Source organism: Polistes canadensis, unplaced genomic scaffold, assembly GCF_001313835.1.
Source record: "Polistes canadensis isolate GaletaPanama2010 unplaced genomic scaffold, ASM131383v1 scaffold_77, whole genome shotgun sequence".
Classification (NCBI taxonomy): domain Eukaryota; kingdom Metazoa; phylum Arthropoda; class Insecta; order Hymenoptera; family Vespidae; genus Polistes; species Polistes canadensis.
In genome coordinates this window covers 99995-127425 of record NW_014569624.1, presented here as the reverse complement: position 1 = coordinate 127425, position 27431 = coordinate 99995, and the positions used below count along the sequence as shown (strand labels likewise).

Here is a 27431-nt window from a genome sequence, read left to right as displayed (position 1 = left end):
ATTACCCAGGTATATTTATAATATACCTGACATTTTTACGAGTTCTACACGAAAACAAAGACTCGTTTTTATATCATGTATTTACCTTTTTCTCTCCATAGATTTTTCGTTTATCTTAACGTTTAATGCCAACCAAAACAAACATTTCGATTATATATATATTTAGTTTAGCGTTATTTAGTGCGATTCTCGCGATAATAATAATAAAATACTAATAATAATAATAATAATAATAACAACAATAATAATAGTATTCATCATTATCATCATCGATTTTTTTCTTTTCTTTATAATTTTCAAATTCATTTGTAGAATAATAATTGACGTTAAAAGAGCGATTCGTTTTTGGAAATATTTTCATCTTCCAAGTATCCAAGTACCATTAAATTTCACGAGCTAGCAAATATGACGTAAGTATGTTTAAACACTTTATTTTTCCTAAATTTCACTCTATCGTAGGTACGTATGCGTATGTACGATCATTACAACACGCTTTCCAAGAGGAGCATAGATATATACTTCTTATAATATTCATATATATAAACGATATTTATATAAACAAATGTATTTAATATCTTTTATACATATAAAAACACAACAGATACGTAAAGTTTTCTTTTTCCATATATTTTTCTTTTATTTTATTTTATTTTTATTTTTTTTTATTTTTTAAAAGTAGATCGATCAAATTAATCTCTTTTTCTCTCTTTTAAATTTCTTTTCTTTTTCATCGTTCTACGATTGACTATATAATACAAGAAACATTTTCGATTACCAATCAGACAAGTAAACGTACGTATCGAAAAAAAAAGAAATAAATAAAAAAAAAACCGTAACAATTCTGTATTTTACAAATCGAGCAAGGATACGTCGTAGCACGGCTATATTTTATCACCATATATAACCCATTGTTAGAAGTGCACTTTCAGGATAATAATATGTTAGACATACGTTTTTTACTTATTTACAAAATTTTTCTCGTACGCTTTTTTCTGTATTTTTCTTTTTTCATTTTTCTTTTTTTTTTCTTTTTCATTTCTCTCTCATCGTTTTTTTATCGTAGTATTTATTATATTCCTATAAAGCGGATGTCATCCTCAACGTAAAAGACTGATAAATACGAGTATTCCGTATATATATATATATATCTTTTTTTCCTTTTAGTAAATATACCTTATACTTACATAAGTGTATCTCCTTGTGCGAATTATAGTATATCGTATGACCTTTAAATAGTTATATTAACGCCACTTTTTGAGGCAATTTCTTTGAAACTTTCGTAACAATAAGATGAACATGTAGTGAGAAAAAGGTCGAAACGTGAAAGTGGAATACGAATTTCAGCCTTTCGTCTTCTTTACGATTTGCATATTAAGTGCTATCATAGTTAGTACATGTGCACGAACTATAACATCTCTTGAAATCTAAACAATAAATCTCTTTTCTTTGTCAACTATTCAGCATTAACCATAGAAATTAACACTCATGTTAGTTCCTGCAATATATCAAGTAGAATGTCTTTTTTTCTTTCCTCTTTTTCTTTAATGACTTTTCATGTTCTTATTTACACGACAACCAAACGCTTGTTTGTGCATTTTATCTTATTCGATCCAATAAATTGACATAATCCCTCGTATACACGCGAAGTAGTTTCATTTAACTCTACGATTATGGTTTTTCGAAAATGACAAAAAGAGTCGTGTAAATTTTAATAATTCTGGCTTTTCGCGTCGATCGATCGATTAATCCTTTCCGCAGAAAATCACGTACGTATGTATGCGCAGTTTACATACATATGTATTTTCCATTAATCGCGCTGGACGCATTTGTAAGATTAATTTACGTATATTCGCGTTAACAGTAGGCACGATAATAATAATAATAATAATAATAATAATAAAAATCACAATAATAGTAATAGTAATAATAATAATAATAAAAATGATGATGACGATGCAAATTATAAGTATATACAGTCGCAAATTTTCTACGATTGAAAATTCTGTGTTTCGAAGATGTACGTACTTGTCTACTTATGTATCTATCGAAATAGAGATTATTTTAAGAACATATTTCTTGTATTTTACTCGAGAAGGCTGTGTTTTAAAAGCAGTTTGATGGTAATTGACTCGAAATAACGAGAGAAAATCAAATAAAAATCGCTTCTCGTTTGCTGTGTAACTTTATCTTTCATTGAAAGTATATCATCATTGTGTATGCTACATTGATGTTATTAAATAATAATAATAATAAAGAAAAAAATGTGAAAATAGTATAAGAATATAATACTAACATTAATTGTAAAAAAATATGCTGATTATCCTTCCCTTACAAGAAAGTTCTCAATCGAAAGAAAAGTAGACAAGTTTTGTATTTGTTTTCGACTGAAATGTCGAGAAGAATATAATGAATAACAGATGTCAGTCTCTCGGTGATGATACACCTTGTTTTCTCGTTTTTAACACTTAAAAGGATTCAGACGTATTATTTAAATGGCCGAGTTGAATATTAAATTGCGTTAAACGTGTATTCACAAGTCGACGTACAGAAAAGTGATTCTGTAAAATAAAATATTCTGATTAAGCGATACTTATATATGAACATTACTACAGTTCGATCTTTCGAAAATTTCATAAGTATATACTTTACGTACACATTTTATATTTCAGAATTTACTTGACTATACATGTATCCTTAATATTTAAGAAAAATGACGATACGAAAGAAAGAATAAAATAAAATAAAAGAAAAGAAAAAACTGAAATCTTTTAGATTTACATTACTATACAGAATCAAAAAGGATATTTCTTTCTCTCCGGGAGTACGCGATTTTTCGAGTGCTATAAAACGAGTAGAGACAGATATTTTTACAGATACTCGACGATGTCGCACTTTATCGATATGTTCGGACAACTCGCTATGCTAGCACCGTACCCACTCCTTGCATTACTTTTGTGTCTCTCGGTAAGGAGCTTCTGAAATATCGGCAGTAATATCGCCCGGTCCAAGAGTTCGCCGTCGGAGGCAGCACTGTATATTTCCCCACCACTTGACGTAATTCCAGGCCCAACTCTGGACCCAACACGGACACCACCCCCACCACGACCCACACCACCCGATCCAAGGATACCTTCGCCACTTCCACCTACGTCCCCAGCACGTGGGTTCCCACTTGCATACTTGCTGTTATGAATTGTCGCTACATTTGGAGTACTTTGAACGTATTCCAAGCGAGCCTGTTGATGACGTAACTTGGAATCGGTGTGTCTACATTCTCGAACCTTACGTGAAGTGGCAGCACGATGAGGACACTCGGAAATTGAATGACCACCGCTTCGAGCACGCAAACATTTTTCTCGTGATCTCTCTGATACCGAGCGTTGAATAATCGCTGAAGCTAACTCCTCGCACCTTTCTATTAAAAAAAGTTACAAGTAATATATAAGAATAACTCATATAAGAATTATAAAATGTAGAAAAGACATTAACCAGTGTCAGAGTAGCTCGCGTTGACCACGGCAGGCACACTCGGCGAGCTGGCATTGTGAGAATCATGATGTTTACGATGTCGTCGCGGTGCTGGTGGTGTTTCAGCAGAACCATTAAACATTGCGTGACTGTGTCCACGTCCGCCATGTTTTTCGCATCTGTAGCCGGTAACTAAACTACGCCGGTGGCCACACTCCCCAATCACGTATGCTTTGTCGAAAGTAGTTTGAATGTCGTTCTTACCACTCGACTTGGATACGTTTTCCGTCGAAATGTAGCTGATCGAGTTAATTGGTACGCTCGTTCTTCGACGTTCCGATAGTTCATGATGAGAATGTGCCAAGGTATCATTCCTCACGGATGATCTTCTTTTTAAAGACTGATGTGATGGCACTGATCCTGTGTTAAGATCGAACCAAACAATTACCAAACTTTCATCAAATACACTTGTAAAGTATCCGTCATTCATTTTGATGAAATTTTACAGATATTTTGTATATAATCTATATAAATATCTAATAAAAGTGTGACTATCTTTAACTATCATAAACTAATGAAGGTAGAAAGAAAATTACAAAGTTATTTGATTTCTCGATTGATATAAAAACAGAAAAGAATATTTTCAAAATCGTTATAGTTTTAAATCAAAGTTTTTGGTTACTCTTATACCCTTACTTATTTTATGTATTTATTGTTTTATCGATACAATAAGTTTATTAAAACCGGAAGCACCCATATCACGAATGTTTCTTGTCATTTTTCGAAATACAATATATATTTGTCAAGTTTTTACGTTTTAAAAAAATTCTTATGTTTATTCAATATCTATATATTTATAATTAAAAAAAAAACTAACCAGAATGTCGATGTCTCGGTGGAATGAATTGTAATGGCGGAGGAAGAATATGCTGGTCGGAGTATGTCTGATCATGTAATTCACTGAAGGATACATTTTTGGAAGTTGGTGGTGTCGGCAGTCTCGCTCTCTCCTCATCCTTTTTCATAATGATTTTAGCATCTCGGGGGATAGCAGTTTCCTCGAGTACGATTGAATCAGTTTCCTCGGCGGCCTCTGGAACGAATTCGACGTTCATCTTACCTTCCGAACGTGGTTCCGGACTTCTTTCGAGCAACGGTTCGCTATCTTGATTTTCATCGCCAATATGACTTTTTCTACGAGCGGTATCTTCAACAGTAGTGTGCTTCAATGCCGACGGAAGAATCAATGGTAAGCGTTCGTTATCGACTGCGATGGTCGGTACCTTCCCAAAGCTCGTCTTTTTTCTGAAAAATGGGCACCACTTGATTATTTCAATATTGATGATGGCTCCGAATTGCCGAGTATATACTCATTATATTCAATATTGAATGCCTCGATATTTACTTTTTGTTGCCATTATTATTATTGTTCCTGATTAAAATTGATATAATTATAATTATTATTAATATTATATATAAAAAAGATTGACTATATATATATTATATTTTTTTGCAAACAAAATTATAATTTTTTACGCCCATCTGTTAGAGGATATTAAGACAAATTCAGTAAGTACCATAAAATAATATATGTTACTTTTTTTCATCGGGGTCGAGAAAAGATTAACACGGAACGCTGAGTGGTCGCCGTTTTTTGCAGCCTGAACGGAAAGCAGAGCAAAGGCAGCTCTGTGCTCAACGTATAAAACTTTCTTGACCCAGATGAAATAAAAGTAGCATGTTATTTTATGATACTTATCGAATTCATTTTAAAATTACCTAACAGGAACAAATATTGACAAAAAAATTGGTTATATACATATTGAAGTTCTCTTGAAATCATGCAATATATGATAAAAACATTTTCGATTGGACTGCTAATAACAGAGTAATCTCTACCGATCACACTTTGTTGGGATTCACTTTGTTTAATAAATAAGTAAATTATTATTATTATAATTGTCTTCAGTATTATCAGTATTACGTACTTTGCAGCCTGTTCAACGATACTCGCGTTCACGTAGTCTCCTTCCGTTTGAGATACGGTCATCGAAGTCAAGCTGCACATAGACATCGAAATATCGGTTGTTTCCGTAGTTAAAGATGGACCTAAAAACAATGGAAGAAACTAGTTAAATACATTTTCTTTTTTTATACTTATTCTTCATTTAATTTTGGCTAAAATGTAAAGATTTTTGTACTATAAAAGTGTCTTCTCTGAATATTATGTTCGCTATATTGTGCAATTCTACGTGACAAAACATGTCACACACATCACAAAAACATGTCACGTGTGTTTCTTAAACTCTAAATGCAAATACAATGGTATCATATATCAATAATAAATATCGCTTCATATACTAAGTAAGTTATTTTCTACTCATTCATGAATTACAACTTTGAATGCAATTCTTTTCGAAGAAGCGAGCGAACGTTCCTTGATAATTCTCGATTAAGTGTGTCATAGTATCATATTTTAATGTGAGAGCTAAGGATGCAGTTCGAATGACCATTCCTCGCAATTACGAAGGTGTAACTGTAAAAATATGATTGACTTTATTACGTATTCGTGAACCAATACTTTTCTTCTTTTTTATTGTACGTTTTATTATTATTATTGTTATTATGTGTGTGTGTGTGTGTGTCATGATTATTATTTTCGACTATCAGCTTTAAGTGATCGTACTTTCACGATAGTAATAAAGAATTGGTATACGTACACACTGTATTATACTAGCAAATGCTACATTCCTGAATTTCAGTTACGGATGCATCGTTCATATTTATAATTGTTGGTGCGCTAACTGAGCGGAAGAACTTTTTCAAATGGAAAAATGAAAAAATTAAATGAATAAACTTTATCAAACAATGAACACAGTATGCGCGACGGATAAAATGATGTAAAAAACGGAAAACTGTGAATCTATTGGCGTGAAACATGTTTCTAGAAACATTGCGTGCATCATAATGTGAAAATGTAACTGGAAAAGAGTTTCAGGTATTTTTTTACAAAATATAAATGTATAGGAAGGTATATACAATTTTAGAAATATAATGAAGAGTATTACAATAATTTTTTGATTATTATATTATATAATATATCGAAGAAATTCTAAAATAAAATTAGCATAATGTATTAAAGCTGGATTAAAAGCAATTAAAAAGCAGATTTGCTATATTCGTTACATCACTTCTTTTTTTCTTGCAGATTACGTCGAATACGACGATCAACTGACCTTTGTGATTCTGAATGCCATGCCTCTGGATAGTGGGCTCTAACATACAGAGTGGGAGAATAAGTAACTGTTCAGTGCAAGATAGGCTTTCGCAGTGAATGATTTCGCATACATATGTTTTTATTAACTTCATTATTAACATCGTTATGTTATAACGTATTAAATATAACGTTGACGTTTATAAAGATATATCATATATATAAATATAATATACACATAATATAGATTCTATAAATAGTATCTATATAAAATTTACGATGAAAGCATCTGATGATTGTTAGCTTGGATGCGATTAGGAAGATATACATCAATGAATCAAGATAATTGTTAGAAATTGTAATTACCTTCTTTCTTTATGATCCCTTCTTGTCTTGGGACAGTTAGCCTGTCCATAGCTTCCTGAGTGTCCGCTACACCATCCTCACCAATTTTTCTTAGGAACATCTGACGTAATAAGGTTCAAAAAAACACATGAGATTGTACTATTACATACTATACGATGAAAATATCAAACGAATAATCGTAATTTAAATAATCCTCACTTACTTGAAATTCGCTTTCTTTTTCCAAAAGCTGTTTACGAAACTTTTGATTAGCTATTGTTGCTTCTTTCAGTCGTTCCTCTAGCTCGCTAACCGTGGAATCCCTTCTTGCCTTGGATACTGGCCTCAAGGTTGGTCTCATTCTCTTATCGATTGCACCCTGCGGATTTCTTCGCAACTCTATCAGCTAGTTCATGAAGAAAAAGCACCGTTGAGAATTGCATTTATTGGCAATAAAGAGAAACTGTCACACTGGTATCAAAAAAAAACAAAAAAAAAAAAGAAAAAAGAGAGAAAAGAAACAAAAGAGAAGAAGTTACAATAACGAAAAGTTACCTTGGGCACAAAAACGAGACAGAGGGTAGCTGTACTGCAGAATATGATAAAAACGGAGAGCATAATGAACATGGCGTCTTGCTTATCGGCAAGAACAAAACTTATGGCTGCGCCGGTAACGCACATTATCACAACATTGTAAACGCTCATGCCGACATATTTGCTGTCGTTCAATGCTGGTATACTGACATGTCGTGTCTCCCACGCGAGGAACGCACCGAAAATCTGAGGAAAAGATATTACTTTGGTCAGATTTTTACTCGACTGTATTAATATAAAAAAGGGAAACTATTATTAAACTAACCATTAGGAGGCCCTTATAAGCATATATACAACCCATGTAGACGGTCATCCGGTTGCTCTGGCAATACTCGTTTTCCGGTATAATGATGATATCTTCGCTCGAGGGATGTAACTGCGAGAAGAAGGAAGTAGAGAGGAACATTTTATAAGTATGATCGTTGAGTGTAATCGGCCGAGCGCGAGCTTTTCAAGCAGCCGAGGGCTCAGTGCCAAAACGATAGGTATCCACTCGTCAGAAAAAAAGGAGGGGGAGAGAGAGTTAGTGAGACTTAAAGAGAGGTAAGAGCTTCGAGAATTATTTCCGATAACAACATTGAGTGTGGTCCGGAGGGCCGATTGTTGGCAAAACGCTACCGATGATTGCTTTTTTTCCTTCTCTACCCTACTTCTTACCACCACAACTACTCGACTTGTTGTATCCCTCACTACCACCATCTCTTCTCTTGCTTTTTCATTATCTCGCTCAAACGTGAAACTTCTCTTTCTCTATATCTGTCCCGAAAGAGAAAGAGAATGAGTGAACTCGACCTTTTTAGGATCTTCCTTTTTTTTTATTAGGTGTATATATAGGTACTTCGTCAAATGAAACCGTTTTTTATTTCGCTTATTACATTTCTTTTTCATTTTCTATCCAAAAAGAAAATGTGAGATACTTGTAACTACATAAAATTAAAATTATATTGTTCACATTATCTCGTTCGTATCTTTATAGTCTCCTATCATATTTATTATAATATTGTGTGAATGTGTGTGTTAAATAAAATTATAATATAAATAATAATAATAATAATAATAATAATATTGAGATAGGATTACTAGTAATTTAAAATATAATGTGTAATAGGATATTATAATATGGCTGTAATGTGTGTGTTACTACTTTAATTTAAATATTATAAACAAATTAAATGTATTTAAATAACATAATTGAATTAATTTACAGAATGTTAATATTATTCTAAGTATATAACCATTGATATATGTTGGATGTCATTCAGAACCTTTGAAAAAATATTTTCTTTCTTGTTTTTATATAGGATGAGTCAGAATTGAGAATAAAATTTGTACCAAGTGTGGAAACGCATTAATTTACATACGTACGAATAAATATATTATTTATTAATTCATCGGGGATAATACACAGGTCGAAATGACTATTGCAATAGGAAATACGCGTGTCTTGACTTGGAGTTGCGCGAACATTAATGAAATGTTCTCCGCGAGCGCACAGTCGATATTCCGAAGAGCTTTTCCTTAGTGAGTGAGCTTGAGTAAACGAGATTCCGAGAAGCACACCCTCTGAACCGTTCAAAGACGCTGCTCGATTTACTTTTAGATTTTTTGCTCTTTTTCTTTTTTTTTTTTTTTTTTTTTTTAACGTACGAATAATTAAGTATCTCGTCCTTTTTAAAATTATTTACTTTCTGTTTATTATTAAAAGATAAAAAATATGATAAAACATAAAGAGGAATAATATGTTTTATTCTGTAAAATAATATTTCTTTTCTATTTTTTCTTTATTTCTCTCNGATATTCCGAAGAGCTTTTCCTTAGTGAGTGAGCTTGAGTAAACGAGATTCCGAGAAGCACACCCTCTGAACCGTTCAAAGACGCTGCTCGATTTTTTTTTTTATTTTTTTTTTTTTTTTTTTTTTTTTTTTTTTTTTTTTTTACGGGAAGCTTGTATTCGTTCGTTCACATAAATAAAAATATACGAGAATACTTGTCGATTAAAAGATAAAAAATATGATAAAACATAAAGAGGAATAATATGTTTTATTCTGTAAAATAATATTTCTTTTCTATTTTTTCTTTATTTCTCTCTTTCTCTCTATGTTATTTCATTAGAGTAAATAGAAAGATAATAATTAACAAAATCAGAAATAATTTTATTTTCGTTTTGTTTGAAATAATTTTGTTGAAAAATATTACTGTATTTTTTTGTTTAATTGCGCGAAACAAAGAATTATTATGTTTATCAATAAAAAAAAGTTCAGTTTAGATAAAAATTTGTTTTTTGTTCGAAAACAAAAAAGCAAGAAACTTACGTAAGGTTCCATCTGTTTAGTGTCCCGATAAAATGGATCAGCGATCTGCCACGTAGTCATGATCCCGAGGTCGATAAACAGGAGTACGCCGACCACCATGAAGAGCTGATAATCTTTTATAACCTAGATAGAATGAAGATAGTTCGTATGAAAAGTAGATAAAGGAAGAAGATATTTGCGAGAGAATCCTTTTTGTTGAGCAATCTAGTCCATGACAAGGAAACTTTTATATTTTTTATAAAAAAAAGACACTTTTATGGATAGTCAACGTATTTAAATTAAAGTAATAACGCGAAAAGAACAAAAAATCGTATTTTTTTCTGCATACTGCGAAAATCGAATGGTACCCCCATAGATGGAATTAGTGCAGCTAGTAAGTATTACTCACCTTTTTGTTTAACTTCACATCGGTAAATATCGAATGCACTCGCCAAGTTTTCGAGAACATGGAGCCGAAAGCTAATGAAAATCCAGCCATCAAAAGCCAGGCCCTTGCGGTACAAATATACGGGAACGCGGTAACACTCGACAATTGTGAGTCTAATCCGAGAAAAATGACGCTACTGTATGTGAACATACACCCGATGATGATGAGATTGTTCAGATGTGGCGATGACATTTTTATGTATCTGAAAATTAAAAATAAATACATTGTGTTTATATTTTAATTTTTTTTAATCTTCTTTATTGTGTTGAAAAAAAATTCAATAACAACCGAAATATGTATTAATAATATTTTTCATAACTAATAGGTAATTTTTAAATTTTTATTTATTTAATGATCTCTATTATTCCTCTTTTTTTTCTTTTTTATTAAATTCATCAGTTTTATTCCTTTTTCTCCATCTCTAAAATCCATTGCGACGCTTTGCCCACTAGATCACGCTTAAAACTTTTAATTAACTCCACTGAATAATTAACCGCATTTTTTTCCACATTCTTGTCAGGCTAATCCACTAAAAAGTCATTACGAATGATGCTATGTTTCAAACTGGGCGACCCCGTGCTATCTATCTCTTCAACACTTTTTCATCTCTTTCAAATGAAATTTCTAGTTTTTAATTAAAACTAAATCATAAAAGTAGGCAGTGGTAGATAGCGGTGTGCCGATACTACTGCTACTATTTACCATCTCAATTTTTCTACAAAATCTCGCTTGTGGAAAAGGGATTTCCCATTCGTTTCGTTGTTAGCACAAAATCGCTCGAAAGAGACCATCTAGAGGTTAACCGAGTAGAAGCAACGACGATCGAGCCTTCGAAAACTTTTAACTCGTTCTTCTCGCCGAGGAACATCGAAGGCTCCTTTTATCGTATTTCACGCTTCACATTTAACATGATAGAACAAACGTAATTTACAGTTTTCACTTATACAGAAATAGCACGTTTATAAAGATTGATATGTTACAAATAGGGAAAGGAATGTTCTCTCAAAAGAAAGATAATACTGTTAAGGAAACAATGAGAACAAATGGTTTTAATTTAATTATACCTTTGATTTCTATATCTTATATTTATGGCAAGGAAGACGACCGCCATGATGATGCCAACACTTGCAATGGACGCCAATAATGCGTAAATTTTAATATTCACGGTTGAATGTTCAATGATGTGAAGAGTTCGATCTTTTGGTGGTGATTTGCCTCTCCAAACTAAAGAGCCACCTTTACTCAGGTCTAAAGTGTCTGTCATTCCATCGTATTCGCCAACTTTAACCTCGGTACCACCTAGAATCAACAATATTATTGCTTTAATATAATAGCAAATAATAACAAACATTATCTTTCTTTATCATTTTAAATTGATTTATTATATTACATACAAAGTGTACACATATAATATAATATAAATCAAAATATATATTTGTGAATTTTTATCTGGTCGTTAAATCGACTACATTAAGCAAGATAGAACATTGAATAAATATTTGCAATGTCGGTTTTGAGTGCGTTTGGTAAGATTAGAGAGAATGGTATATGATTCGAGAGAAGAGAAAGCATCACAAGTAGTTGGAAAGTGACAAAACTTGATATTCGACTTTACGTCTAGGACCAAAGATAAAGGAGAGAATCTTTGTGATTGATTATACGATCAGCCGTCGTCGAAACTTTATCCAAAGTAATTCCTCCAAACCACTAGCTTTTCTCGATTTATCCTCTTTCTTTTATCTCTTCATTTTCTTCTGTTCTCTTTGCATCATTAGAAAGAGAAAGCGCGAGAACGAGAGAATGAGAGAGAGAGAGAGAGAGAGGGAGAGTATACGATATAAAACTGAAACAACATCTTTATGAAAGAAGGAGAGAGAGAGAGAGAGAGACAACATAGAATCCACAAAATCGTGATTCATCTTGAAGTAAGCGAAGGTTTTATAAAATTCGATTATCATTCTTTTTAACGGAGACAGATTTACTATACGTCGCTGCGTACATTTACATTTTCGCGAAGAAAGAATAAACACGATATTTTATCGTAGATTTTACTGTTTATTATTTTTTTTATCAACTTTGTGCTAGCTTTTTGATTCTTGTCTTTTTATGAGAGAGAATTCAATTATTAGTAATTAAATTACTTCCTTCTCCCCCCTCCGTTTTTAAAACTTATTCTACTGAAGCACATTATATAAATTAACCGAAATTGTCTGAGCATTTTACAGAATGACTGGGTAATCTATGAAATACATGCTCATCATATACATTGATAGAAAAATAAATAATATGACGAAGGAGTGAGAGAGGGAGGGGGAGAATTCACTCACTTTGAAACTGCTTCAATAAGATGTAAGCCTTCCTCTCGTTTTCAGTGAAATGCACGGGTCCCTGCGAATAAAGAAAATGTTCTTTCAGTTATTTTCAGACGATAAACAAATAACTGCATTTGATCAGATTATTTTGGAATACATTATATATGAAAAACATTATTAAGACATTTTTGTTTCTAATTTTTTGGACATTTCTGCTAGGAAAATTTCTAAAAGTAGTTTTTCCCTGCGTATTTTGCTTTTGAATCGATATTCGTATTGCGGATTAAATTTGAAGTTGCGATATGGAAGAGAGAATCGTAACGATGGATACCATGTGGTCACGTACGTTTTGGTGTGAGAGAGGTTACGTTGTTTCAGGGACGACGTACACTCAGGGCAGTATGGATTCAATTAACGGTACAGCACGGTAACGTTGTTTATAACATTAACTACTTGCTGAGCCAAAAGGTCCCGTGACTACATTACTAATGTGCAAAAGGAAAGTGAAGCGTATGTTATTTCAAAATTAAACGAACTAAACTAAATGTCAGTAGCATTACATGAATGTGTATGTAACATGTGTTACGTGAGTTAGATTTATACGATTTCAATGCGTCAGTGGTATTTGTTTTCAAAACGAAAAATTCATTTCGATGAACTAACTACTATCCTGCAAACAATTTTTCGACATTTTGAATTGTGAATACTTTGCATTTTATGTATTACTGTATGCATTGACAAAGGTATATTATTAATTTTCTTCTGAATATGCATACAAATTGAATTGAGAGAAGCATCAATTCCGTTTCGTGGCGATGAGATAATTAACTTTTTTCCTCTTAAGATTTTTCGATTTAAGCGTAATATTTATGTATTACAATTTTTTCGATTTATTGGTAGAATGCATCAAAATGTTGTATATGATGCACGATACAAACAAAATTCTATTTGGTTATTAAAATTCTTTTTGGTGGACTCTTTAGTAAGACCTTGTATAATCCTAATCGATGGTGTATGTATTAAACTATACAAACTTACCTGAGGAAGCTACTCACCGTTACACCTATAAAGCTCGTGTTCTTGAGAGCCTCCAGGAATAGCGTCTCCCAAAGTGTATCTCTGTATTTGAAATCCGATATAGTCTGATTCCGACGAAAGTGCCGTATTCTACGTGCTGCACGTTGTATAGCTAATGCTACTGCCCAAATTCCATCATACGTGTATCCGTGAAATCTCGAATACTCCTTTCCCCTTCTCGAATCGTACTCGGCTTGATACTGATCAGGTGTCTGAAAAATAAAAAAAAAATAAAAAAGTAACATTCTCGTGTATACTGTTCTATTTTTGTTACATTTTATAAAATACAAGCAAAGCATTGTATAAGCAATGAGCAAAATAAGATTTATGGGGTATCGAACGGAGGCTAAGAATTAAGATTTCTCTTGGGAAAAGCGGTAGTTAGCATAAGATCAAAATAGATTTAGGTACGAATAATCGACTTATATATAATTTAGAACAGTTAATCTATGGTAGCAGGTGTACAATTAATAGTAGTAATATAGTATCGGTAACTATGGGTGAGCTTAAAATAATAACTTTGGTTTCGATCTGGTTTATGTTATAATATCTTGCTCTGTTAATTTTTGTAATCAAATTGATACTTGTTAAACCATTTGCATCATAAGGAAGAATGGAAAATAATGATCTTATTAACAATATTTCTTTTATTTGTAGAAGATTTTTTTGTAGAAGAAATGAATATAAATAATACTATAATATAAGAGAATAAAGAAAGTTTATTTGATTAATAAATTAGATGGAGATGATCTATTAGAAATGCAATTTTATGATATATCTACCCTTTAACTTTCTTCTGTTAATAAAAATAAGATAATAGTAATTTTTGATGGAAAGAGATGGAACGAATTACCTGTAATAATAAGTTTAATGATTAATTATCTTGTTTACCAACAACGAAAAAGGACGATCATAAAGTTTTTTATAAAAAGTATTTGCTTTTACTTACAATGCCAGACACTGTATAATGCTTTTCGGTTGTTAAGGGTAAGAGATCTGTCAAGATGGCGCCGTGCAAAGCTTCCGCAAGCTCGGAGGGTGCACAACCACCACCGGGCCGAGTCCACCACTCTTCTGCATAAATGCCCATTACGACCCATTGGTACTTTCTTCCGTACATCCCGAACCTAAAAAATCACAGACATATATGCCTGATAAGTTAGAAATAAATTAATGAAAATAGAGCAGAAGAAAACGAAATAAGGAGACGAATTGCTTTGAGTGGTATTTTGGACTTGTTGGAGATCAGTTGTATTTTACAATTAGATCATATTACAGAAAAGTTGCATTCCAAGATCACTTGAATTTGACATTACACGTAAAACAATTACCAAAGCAGGTGCAAGTTGCAAGCTTGCAGTTGTAATTCGGAAAAGAGATCATCAGAAATCACATTAATTCTTATACCAGGAGATCTCAAATAACTATTACAAAGCAATATAATTGTAAATATGCTTTCAATAAACTTATTGTTAATGAAAAATGAGATATCGTGATATCACAATACTTACATCCTATAACACGTTAATTCAACGGCATAAGCGATATTTAACATTTAACCATGATCATTTTAAAGAAAATATCACTAATTTAGAATGTTTTTCTTTCTTTTAGTTTTATAAATTAACTTCCTAATATTTCCGAATTTTGTTTTAATGATAATAATAATACTAGTAATAAATATTAATATCTCATTATTCATTAGATGTAGTTGCAAGATAAATTTTTTTAGAATTATTACAATATAAAGTTTCGATGTTTTATTGGCAATATGCATACAAAAACTGACATGAATACGCATTTATATTTCTCAGAAAAATTCTACATCATTATATAAAGCAACATATAGCATAAAAACCATACAAAATGTTTGACTTTAACGGTTTTAGCTAAATTATTTATTGGTAAAAGAGTAGGATATCATATATATAAAAACGAATAAATCGTAAACACAAACTAAAATAATTTGTACGTCCAGAATACCAACTTGTAGGCCTCGCAGAATATCCTTCTCGCCCAGTCTTCATTAAAGTTTCCAAGAATGATCCTTACGTCCTTCTCTTTCAGCTTCTCAAGTGCCGTCGTGACATCCGTTGCAAAACTCTGTGTTTCCACGACCTCCATCTTGTTTTTATCCAAATCAGAGACCAAATGATTGTGCGCCTGTGATTAAAAAAACATACAAAATTCCATAAAAATATATAGTAGATATACCAAAATATATCGTATAATTAAAGTACGCATTCCGAAAAATATTATTTTCTTTTCTTCTTATATAATTTTTTTTTTACTCGTTTTTTCTTTTCAATGAAACAATAAATTCGTTGCGTTAGATTGGATTCATACAAATTTCCACGGGAAATGCAAAATTGTTTCAATTAAAATGGGAAATTAACTACAATAAATAGATTGGAAAAGATGCTTGTAAAGATCAGAAATTTTCTCTCAGTAAATATTATTATTCACATTTAAAATCAGTTTATTACGTCTCTCTATTATTAACCAGCGATTCGATATCGTATCTATCACGGTTACGATTACATTTCACGATTTGTTCTAAGTTATTTGCAAGACTTATAGAAAGATATTAATTTCCAAGGAGAAGAAAGATGCTGCATTACAAGATAGTAGATGCAAGTCGAAGATGTTATCGGTTTAATTACAATCTTGCGACCTAGAAGCTGTGATATTAATTCACCTAAATATATATAGTCATGTAAATAGATTCACGAGAGAGAGAGAGAGAGAGAGAGAGAGAGAGAGAAAGAGAGAGAGAGTGAATGAGCAGACACAAAAGCTAGTAGTTGTAAGGGGCCATCTGACGTTTGCGTATATCTTTGACAAATTTATGGATGCCGAAGTTCCTGGTGCTGCTTTATGCACGTAATAATGTGCAAAATGTTTGGGAAGGATGGTGAAGGAGAATACGGTGAATAGGGTGGGGATACAAGTATGTACTCTCACCAAACCGTGAAAGGAATTTGCATTTGGCAGGCATCTCTCTGTAAACTTTGTTCTGCATTGTGAGTACGCATCATGTTCCCTCCTTTTCTCAATTTCTTACAACTATAGATGCCATTATTTTTCTATCTGATTTTTTTTCTCTTATAGTTAACAGCCTACCTCTTTTAAAGATACCAACCGTAGTATTTTTTAAAAGGGAACTTTTCATACTTTCTTATTCGAACTTTTTTCGGATGATTTAGTATACTTTCGATGACAACGTGATATACATACCTATGGTTCGTAATACGGCTGTAGACGTCATGGTTTCGAGTAAAATTTTGAGATGAGTTGAAAATAAAATAAAGTGGATGTATGCTGACTTGTTCTTTTTGTAAGTTTCTAACGAGCTCCTGTTGTTTTTTTCACATTGCAAAATGAATTATCATTATTTTTTCCATATAAATTTATATACGTTTATGATATTGTTATTACAGATATAAACGAATTAAACAAATTTATGAAATCAATTCATAAAGTAGAAATGTTTTCGTTAAGTCAACTCTCGTAACACATATACATGAGACATAACTTCTCTAATAGAAGTTATTTAAACTCACTAGAATACAGCAAATATTAGATTAGCAGTATAAAATGAGATAAATTTCGAAATTGAGATTAGGTGTAACTCTTTTTACTTATAAGTCTTCGAATTACTTTAATGAAACAAAAATGAAAGCTATTTAAGTTTTCAATTCAAGTTATTTATACAGGTTATTGATGTAAATAGATTACACTGTAAACGTATATAAAATTATGTATTCGAACATATATATATATATTTTTTTTAAGCAAAACTTCTTAGGCGATGGTAACGATACAATTTTATAAAACAACATGAAAAGAGGGGGAGTATAGAGATAGGAGATGAAAAAGGTGAGAAAGAAGATACAAAAGAAAAAAAAAAATTCAGTTGTTAGTTGACCGAGGTAATTGTAGGAATACAGTAGCTAGGGCCATCTATGAGCAAATTTTGGTTTCATATTTATAGACCTGGTAGTTAATTCTTGTTAATCCTCGTAAATATCCTGTTTGGAACAATTCGATTTTACGATAACGCAATAGCACCTGAACAATCAAGGAAGTTGTCTAAAGAAATCCAATGCCGTCTGACTAATGTTAAACAGCGTAATAAGCTTTATTTCTCTCGTACTATTAAATATTCAAGCCGGAAAACACTTACCTTCACGAATAGCTGTCCTGGTGTTTATTGTCTACTTCATCAACATCCACTGGCTATCTTGTGTTAGGGTTAGAGAGCGGAATACGCGTGAAAAGAAGTATCCACGAACGTCGTGTGACGTCCTGCTACATTTTTTATACAAAATTTTCGCAGTAATAGAGTTAGACCATAGAGTTAGCTCCAATAGTCCGACTGAAAGGCTAGCAAGACTGAATTCTAGTAGTTTAGGTAAAGGACCAATAAGACCCATTTTTAGTAGTTCAAACAAATAGCTAGCACGACCAAATTCTAGTAGTTCTGATAAAGTATAAGTAGAGATGAGGTTTTTTGGTAGAATAAAAGTAAAGAGACAGTTCTTATAGATTGAAGGTAATGAGATGATCAATACGAATGTGTATTGTCGTCAATTTGATGAAATGGATATTATAATTAGGCAGAAGCGGCCAGAATTGACGAATAGAAAAAAATGTTGGATTCCATTATGAGGAATCTTTGAATATTAAATAAAAGCTTCCATTATATTACTATACGAATACTTTTGACTATTACTGTAGATACATATTTTTGACTCTTTATTAATTGTATATAAAGATTATTTGAGATATTATATGAATGAAATAAACAAATAATGCAACTCGTTTAATTAAAAATAATAACGAGGAATAAAGCAATTTTATAACTTTACTGTATATATTTTCATGTATTCATTATACGGCTAACATTAAAGAAAATATATTTATGTAAGATAATGTGTTGGTAGATTTTTTTTTTCAATTATAAATCGTATCACTGACGTATATATTTTACGTTACCACAAAGTCCTAATGATCTTCAAAGTTTAATTATAAATTAAATTTAAAATCATAAATTTTGTTTACCAAAGCGTATCGTGGCTCGTTCTGATAGATGGTGCCCACTCTGGTCCAATTGAAATGCATCAGCAACGCTACACGTGGCGCGTTGAAAGCGTTTTCCGATGGTACTACTCTGAAGAAATTTGGGAAGCTGTTACTTGTGAACATCGGATGAGTGTCCGCGTAACTGAGCTGAAACACAAATAAAAGCAAAAAGAGATAATGGATGAAAGTATCTTATATTCTTCACTTAATTTCAGCATTTCTTCCATAGATCCTAAACGTTCAAGCCATACATATGTGTGTGGACAGAACATTAATGAATGTAAGAAAGGAGTTCGCTTAACAATGGTTGCTGACATTGCCTTGGGTAAAGTAAAGTGGCTATAAAGAAGGGATAAAATGATAAAAAAAAAAAAGATAAAAAGATAAAAGGAAAGAGAATAGAATAGAAGAGAATAAACTAAATGGTCGAAACAAGCGGAAAATTTGTCGAGTAAAAACAAACGAGGTCAAATGACTTTATATTTTTTTTATTAGCAAACCCTTCATGTTGTTGGCCAGGAAAATAATAACAGAAGTACCGTTTTCGAGTAACACGACATACCAAATTTTTCATTCGGAAATAATACGATGTGCTGGACTATAAGTATATGTACATATTTATGTATTTGTTTTTTTTTTTATTAACAGAGGAATATACAATAAAATATATATACAATTAATTCTCGGCGAGAAATATCTGAAAATTTATTTATAAACTGAAAATTGATATCACTTTATTTTTCTCGGCGTTTGCTTTTTTCTATTAAACTTTTGCATTGTTGGTTTTATTGACATATACGTTACTGGTTTCCGAAACAAGTTATAGAGAGAGGAACACACGAACTAACTAATATTATACCATTATACTAATCAACGAACTTCAATTTGATTATCTGTATCCTCATTATCGCTCACACGTAGATTCCTGAAGACTTTGATGCTCAGAGGATTAATTAAAGTTGATAGAACAGCATATGTAACAGAATATTTGTTTTCAAAGAATAGAAAGATATAAGACGGATATACGAGCACTCATCCGCGCTTATTTTTTTTGGTTTTCATAGTTTTCAAAGAAAATGTAATTCAATCCCTTAAATCAATCCCTTAAATCAATAGAAAAACTCTATTAAGAGATTAGATAACCTTCGCTTGGAAGACATGTCTTCTGTTTCTGAATTTACAACAGTGCAGTATAGACAGTTATTAAAAAACGAAAAATCGAAGAATATTTTTCTTATAAATAGTATTAAACTTTAATTTCATACTTTAATTACTCGCCTCTTGTAAATTCATATATTACCTTATGATTTCATAAAATAACTTGTTTAAGTCTATAAGAAGATTCTTTTTATACGCTTTTTCTAAATAGTCAGTTATTTCATAAATTAACTGAATTATATGATAAAACACCAATATATACATATATAAGTAACGTTTGCACATTTATAAATAATGTTGTATATAGCGGCTGGTGTAAAATATTTTGAAATATAAACACTAGACTTGGTATAAATTTCTGGAAAATGCAATACTAATTTTGATACATACAATTCATGGTACATTTTCAATTCCTTGTGTAAAAAAATATTACGTAGGGAAAAGATTTCTTTCGTGTGTATCTACACATAGAACAAGACCATATTTCACATATAAATGTGTTATACGCATCTGTGGATAGTTACACATGGATAGGAATTACTTGTATTTGCTAAAATTTTACATTTTTTTTTTTTGTGGAAAAGAAGAAGAAAAATTCATGTTAAATTCTCGGATCACTCGTTGCGTTTTAAAAAGAATTACACAGTTTCAAAAGGGAGTTGAAATACTTCCGCAACCTATTGTACGTTTTTACATCGACACATACATACGCACACACTATATATATATATATATATATATAAACATATAATATATAGTACACGTCGATCGTCCGAGAAGAAAGCTTTCATGGAATGCGAGTATTTCCATATTGAGGTCACGTATTCGTAAAAAGAAGGAGAACTTTTTCGTTCTCTTTCTCTTTTTTATACAATAAAAACATAACTGGTACCGGCCAAAGAGGCGCTAGAAATTCTTATGATTCATAAAAATCAAGAGAAAATTCTCATAAAAAAAGTAATTTTGTATTAATACTACTATACCTTGGGGCCAACTATTGATAAAATATTTTTGCTTTATTAATATTTTCTTTATATTTTTATGTTCATTGTATTTTGTTTTAAATTCACAGCAGGCGGAGAGGAATATACCCCAAACGCATGCAACTATACCTAACATAATATTCGTAAAAACGTGATGTATTTGTAAGAAATACCTCCCCCATGGAGAGCTCTGCTGTACATTTCACCCCCCTTTCTAGGGGGTAACATTTTATAAAGTACAAGAGTTTAATCTAGTCTATTAGGACTGACCACATCCACATTATCACCCACTGTGAGGCAGCAGCAAAACTGGACTCCCTGCTGCCATCACCATTTTCGCAGCGAGCGGAGTGATGTGCTGAAAAAACATCAGAGGAATACAGGGCAAGTCAGGAGATACCCCAGGAAAAAGATTCAGCTTCTCGGCCAACGCCGTCGTGGTAGAGGATGAGCTAGGAACTTTAACAATAGTCTTATCTGTATAGATATAACTAAAACAGAAAGGTCCTATTCCTGTTTCTTTTTTTCTCTTTTGTATTATTATTTTTATTTTTTACAGATATAATTTTTGCTTATCTTATAATTAAAACTTTTCGAAAATATTAATCAAATTTTTCTTTATTATATTTAATTACGGACACGTTTATAAAAATTATAAAACTAATTTTGAAGATTTAAGAGAAAGAGGAGAGAGGAAGAGTAAAGGATTATTAAAATGAGGAAAGGTGATATTTCAGGTAGCGGAATTCGTTTAAATCGTGACATCGAAGTTCCCAAGTTGCTTATATTAGATTGTAAATGCCTCCGCAACGTTTAACTCCTTTAAAGCAAGGATATCGCCTGTGGCCAAAGAGATAGATAGATAAATAGAGAGAGAGAGAGAGAGAGAGAGAGAGAGAGAGAGAGAGAGAGAGAGAGAGACAGACAGAAAGACAGACAGACAGACAGACAGACAGAGAGAAACGAAGTGAAGTAGATAAGATCGAATTCGAAAGGAGAGGTTGCAAGTGCCTCCGAGGAAGAACTATATGATAGTTTAAGCAGCTATCATATACGGACTAAGTTTCGTTTGTATGCGTACATAACATATATACATATGTATATATCTGAAACATAATCTTTCTTTTTCTCGAAATGTAGTGATGGGTTGTTGGAAACCAATTTTTGCAATATAAAGGAGAGAAATATTTAAAAAATGATAAATTTCTTTTATTTTATCGACTTCGTTTTACGATTAGTTTTATTATTAATTGTAAGTGAAAGTTAAAAAAAAAATATATATATTATGCAAACGTTAATTTATCCTGTATAGGATACATATATCTGATTCTTATTAATATTCGAACACCATATGAAGAAATGATTGTTTTTGAATGTTTGCAATATATTAATTAATTTATTGTTTTGTAATATGACGATCTATAATATATGGACCGTTTATTTAGAAAGTGGTGCAAGTCTATTTTCTATTGTTTCGAAAAAATGAAAGGTTCTATTTCTTAATTTGGCTGTTTCTTATCTGCCTTATTTTGCTCGTGCTTATTTAACCGATCTGTTAAATTTGTTATCTGTTATATTTTATTTTGTTCACTTATCTCTTCCCGCGCGCGTTCGATTGCCTATCCATCCGTTTCTTTCTTTTTCTTTTTCTTTTTCCTTTTTTACATTCTTCATTTTCTTCCCATTTCTTTTATTCTTTCGGTGACATGTTTATTCGAGAGCCAAGCGAAAGCCTATTCCCTCTATCTGTTTTTCTGTCAGTCTCTTCCTCTCTCTCTCTCTCTCTCTTTTTCTTTTTCTTTTTCACTCCAATCCTTTCACCCAATCCACTATCTTCGTCATTATAAGGTAGTCTTCCTTTTTACAGTGGGACGTATTGCACCTGATAGCGTATAATTCCCAAGTGAAATGTTGCCGCTAAAGAAACACGCGACTGTCTTCTTCTTGACATTGCCGTCGTCTTTGTCTTCGGTTTCGTCGTCATCGTCGTGCTATATAATATGGTTGTGTGGTATTAGTCGCATTTTACGCATGCGCCGTCGAGAATCGAGACAGGTAGATTACCGTACTTATTGATTTTCGTAAAACGAGCAAACTTACGGATAGCGTGTCACCGGTATGCATTACCCATACCAGCGTCAAGTTTTAATTTCATTTCGCTCGGGTAACTCTCGTACATTGTGCGCGCATGAGCGCAAGCGTTTCCATACACACACACGCACGCACATACACACAACATATATATACGGTACCTAACGAGAATCAAGTGCATTGTACGTGTCTCTACTGGAACGGAATATATTATAATATGTATATATGTATATATTCTTCTAACGGATAAATGTGGTTTAGTCGACAAGAAAGTAGTTCCGTCAAGAATGCCTTGCTTATTTAAAATGAAAATTGAAATGATTTAGATAACGAAAATGGTTATTTCCCCACTCGATCGTCGAGTTAATATAACTTTCTTGTTATTATAGATTCGTATTTATATACAGATACAAGGTAAGTGTGTGTGTATCAATATTAGTTTATATGTTCTAACAACTATTCTCGTTTTTTGGAAACTATTATAAAAGATAAGTTACGACAAAGAATAATTTTTTTTTTATATCATTCATGCCTTCTTTGTTAACTTTACCCACGGTCACAATTTTTTCTCTTGAAAACTTTTTTTCTTATCTTTCGGAACGAGAAGTTTAATTTATGCGCGAGCGCACGTTGGTGCACGCTGTACGAGCGCGAAATAACGATGTAACGTGTACCGCAGAAAAAGAATGTGCTGTAAATTTTTTGCCTATCATGTGCTGACTTGGTTTTTTAGAATTTTGTCTATCGACGAGAATGAGAGAGAGAGAGAGAGAGAGAGAGAGAGAGAGAGAGATTTTTCAACTAGAAATGCAAGTTCATGTACACTGTTCAAATATATTTATTTGTTTTATTACTTTTTTTTTTTACAAGAAACGCGGATATAAATTTGATATCATTATTTCATTTTTTTTAGATTTTTACTTTAACTTTATAAAATAAATTTATTTTATTTGAAATTATTTTAGTATTTAGTATTAAAAATTATATATAGAGAGTAGCAAAAAGAGGGTTTGATATTTGAGGGGTTTATAGTAACCGGTGACCTGTCCTGAGAAACAAGAAACAAAAACTGTATGCTGTTGACTTCAGAAAGGCGGTAAAAAGACGTGATCTTTTTGGTAATATTGAATAAGTGTGAAAAGCTGTTATTAGAGAAGTGACTCAAATCTGTTAAATGGAAAATAATCATATAAATAAAATAATAAATATATGTAGAGGATGAAAGTTTGGTATTCTGCTAAAACTAGCTTTCAAAAAAATATTTTAATCATTCTAATGTTCCTTTCATTAATTAACAAAAAATTATGTCATTATATATATTTAATACTTGTATAGAAGTTAACATGTGTAATACTTTTAATAATCCGCTTTGGGGGTATTATATGTAATATATTATTAAGCTTACCAAGTAATACACTAATAAGATGAAAGTTATGCTTGAGAGAGAGTAGGAGAGAGTGAGTGAGACAGTCAGAGACAGAGTTTTAGCTAACACTAAGGAAACATGGATGAGTAGTGATAAAGGGGGTCGACGAACTCGAGTGGTATGTCTTCCGATAATTAACGAGGGTGGATTAATTAGGGGGTGCATCGTGCAGGGATCACTCACTGGAAACAATTTCAGCATCAACGAGTAACGATTACGGGTTTTTCATTAAGGTAGAAAGATACACATATAGGGGTACGTCTTTGACCTTGTGCGAGAATAAGAGATCGTTTTTCGAATCAAGATCTTCTATATTTTATTACGTTCATTTTTCTTTTTTCGCATTCCATATATTTTCTTTCTTTTTCTCTTATTCATTTATTTCTTTTCAAATGTAATCTACTATGGGAAATTTCAAAGAAATTAATTTCTTGAAACTCATAATTTCCTATTTGTTTGTCTTTCCCTCTTTTTCTTTCTTTTATTTTTATTCATTAATGTAACATTTATTTTTTAATAATTAGTTACTCATTTTTTGGCCCAATTTCTTCATAGAAACGAGTACCTATAATGTAAAGCTTTTCTTTTTTACATGTAATTTCAAACTCGAAAGTTCATTGCTAATTCAACGCAAGAAAGCTATATTCCTCTCGGTTTTGCGCGAGTTCGGTCCACGGTGTATCTACTTGATCGATTTCTCTTAGATTGAATTTAATGTTGTCTTTTCCACCTATATCTTGGTCTACCTAATGGTGTTTTGCTACTCGGTTTTCCTACAAATATTATATGTATATGCTGTTATTTCATATCCCATGTGTGCTACGTGTCCCGCCCATTGTAATTTTCGAGCTTTGATTACTCCTACGATGTTTGGAGAATCGTATAATTCCGCCCCCTCAATATTATGTAATTTTCTAAATTCTCCACTGATTTCTACTTAACACTATACCGTTCGCACGTCTAATCGGAATTCTTTAGTTTGGCACCGGTAGGACTGACCCAGATCATTTTGTTTTATCGCCAGTTTTTCGACTCTACAAGACTTACACATTAAATTTTGTTTTTCTAATTTTTTTGTTTTGCGCATGGCCCCAACGTGTAGCCACCGGACGGCACAGTGTTAGTAAATTCTTTATTTCATTCAAATTTTAGATTGGTTATTCTTTGCTCTGATTTTTTGTCTATCGGTAATCTACTTGTAACCTTTCTTTTTGGTTTTTTTTTTTTTTTTTTAGTAATATTGAGATTCTACCTTTTTTATCTGGGTTAATTAGGGTTTTTTTTTGCATGTTCCATTAATATTTCTTCCTCATCTACAACTACATCTACATAATCTCCAAAGGTTATGGTTTGTATAATTCCATTCCACGTCACGCCTTGCTTCCTTTCCAATATGAATCGTATTACATATTCTAGGACTAGGCATAGTCAAGCTTTATGAATAATAATTGCACTATTATGTATCTCGTTAATTTTAATACGTATTAATTACCGTTTGCAAACGTTGCTATTATATTCTGCAATTGTAATGTTAACATTTGTTTTTATTTTCGCTGTATTTGTTCAACCGATAATCATGATATTAATTAATACTTGGAAAGAGAAATTAAATTCTCGTGCGAATAAATGAAGAAAGAAAAATAAGAATGAGAGAGAACGAGATATTAACGATCGATGGATGTTTGAAAAAACAAAAAAAAATGCAAAGTAATTCGTTAGCGGAGGGACAATTTATCAGCGATGAGCTGAAATGAAATAGAGAAGCAAAGAGAAAAAGCAAGAATAAAGGAAAGCGAGAGAGAGAGAGAGAGAGAGAAAGGAATAGTTCGTTTTCGAGCTTCGTTAAACTGTGAAAGTAAATTGAAGTTTATCTCTAAAAGCCAATTTAGTGAATTTCGACGAGTATCGAATACAGAGTCATTCTCTTTCTCTGTTTCTCTTTCTCTTTCGACCTATCGTTAAATCGGAAAATTTCCAGCCATCATTCTCAACGTTTCATTGGTTGTATGTGTACACAGTATGTATACATGTTCGATTAAGTATTATAGTAGTTCTGTAGTGCGGTCAGACAGGTAGCGTGCCGCGTAAACTGAAGAAAAAGATTAAATCTCAATGATGATTTGAAGTATTTCACGTTTTATTTTCATTTGATGTTTTTTCTCTTTTATTCCCTTTTATTTTTTTCTTTTTTTTTGGTTCAAAAAAATAAAAACAATAATGAAAGAAATATATCTAAAAAACGGTCGTAAAATGAAATAATATTCCCTGGTGTATTTTAAGACTTTACAAGGCTTTTACTGAGAATGATAAAAGTCTAGAGAAGAAAAATGGATGAGCGTTGTTTTCCCGATGGTCTGAAAGAAGAGTTCGGTATTCTTATAAGATCCATTGTCCTACACCTGGATCGTGATTCACGTCTTCAACTGATCTCTGAATTATTAAAATTTAGGTCGTTACTACATTCGTTCATTGTTATTGTTCTTTTTCGTCGTAATTTTGAGTGTTACGTATTTATGTAGGATAGTAATATATAAATTGCATAAAAAATACGATTATCTCGAATTCATGTGCGCGATTGTAAACATAACAATTCCATCACGTTGTTTCTGTAAATAATAATTTGAAGAAGTTCATAATGATGTGAATGCAGACACAAAGAATGAATTAATATGCAGTTATGGCCAAAGAAAGTAGTATTATTAACAATATATAAAGAACAAAGTTTTGCCCTTAAATCGAATAGTAAAATTTATATGACTATAAAAAAGACAGGTTAAAAAAACTAATAATGTGGTAAGAAATAATATTTGTGATATGAAAGATATTATAACATATGTAGAAACTTATTTTGCTATGTATTATCAATTTAATGATTCTTAAAACTAAACTTCAATTATCCTATTTACGATAAAGTTTGGTAAAAACAATAAGTTATATGC

The 27431-nt window shown here is 31.8% G+C and overlaps 1 protein-coding gene across 2 annotated transcripts in view; it reads right to left on the bottom strand.

Annotated features, from left to right (window-relative positions):
- Positions 1-669: 669 nt before the first annotated feature.
- The window catches only part of LOC106786572 (gamma-aminobutyric acid type B receptor subunit 2), a 117827-nt gene continuing 91065 nt past the window's right edge, over positions 670-27431 (bottom strand). The window contains exons 4-20 of one of the 2 annotated variants that reach the window (XM_014748102.1): positions 18814-18981; positions 15737-15912; positions 14699-14876; positions 13728-13961; positions 12688-12748; positions 11425-11659; positions 10322-10562; positions 9934-10056; positions 7887-7997; positions 7583-7807; positions 7251-7433; positions 7049-7148; positions 6705-6743; positions 5457-5577; positions 4346-4773; positions 3490-3888; positions 670-3415 (exon numbers count right to left, since the gene is read on the bottom strand). In XM_014748102.1, the coding sequence (XP_014603588.1) occupies positions 2868-3415; positions 3490-3888; positions 4346-4773; positions 5457-5577; positions 6705-6743; positions 7049-7148; positions 7251-7433; positions 7583-7807; positions 7887-7997; positions 9934-10056; positions 10322-10562; positions 11425-11659; positions 12688-12748; positions 13728-13961; positions 14699-14876; positions 15737-15912; positions 18814-18981 (3570 nt within the window). In that variant the 3' untranslated portion in view covers positions 670-2867. The remainder of the gene's footprint in view (positions 3416-3489; positions 3889-4345; positions 4774-5456; positions 5578-6704; positions 6744-7048; positions 7149-7250; positions 7434-7582; positions 7808-7886; positions 7998-9933; positions 10057-10321; positions 10563-11424; positions 11660-12687; positions 12749-13727; positions 13962-14698; positions 14877-15736; positions 15913-18813; positions 18982-27431) is intronic. The other variant, XM_014748103.1, reaches the window with a different exon arrangement.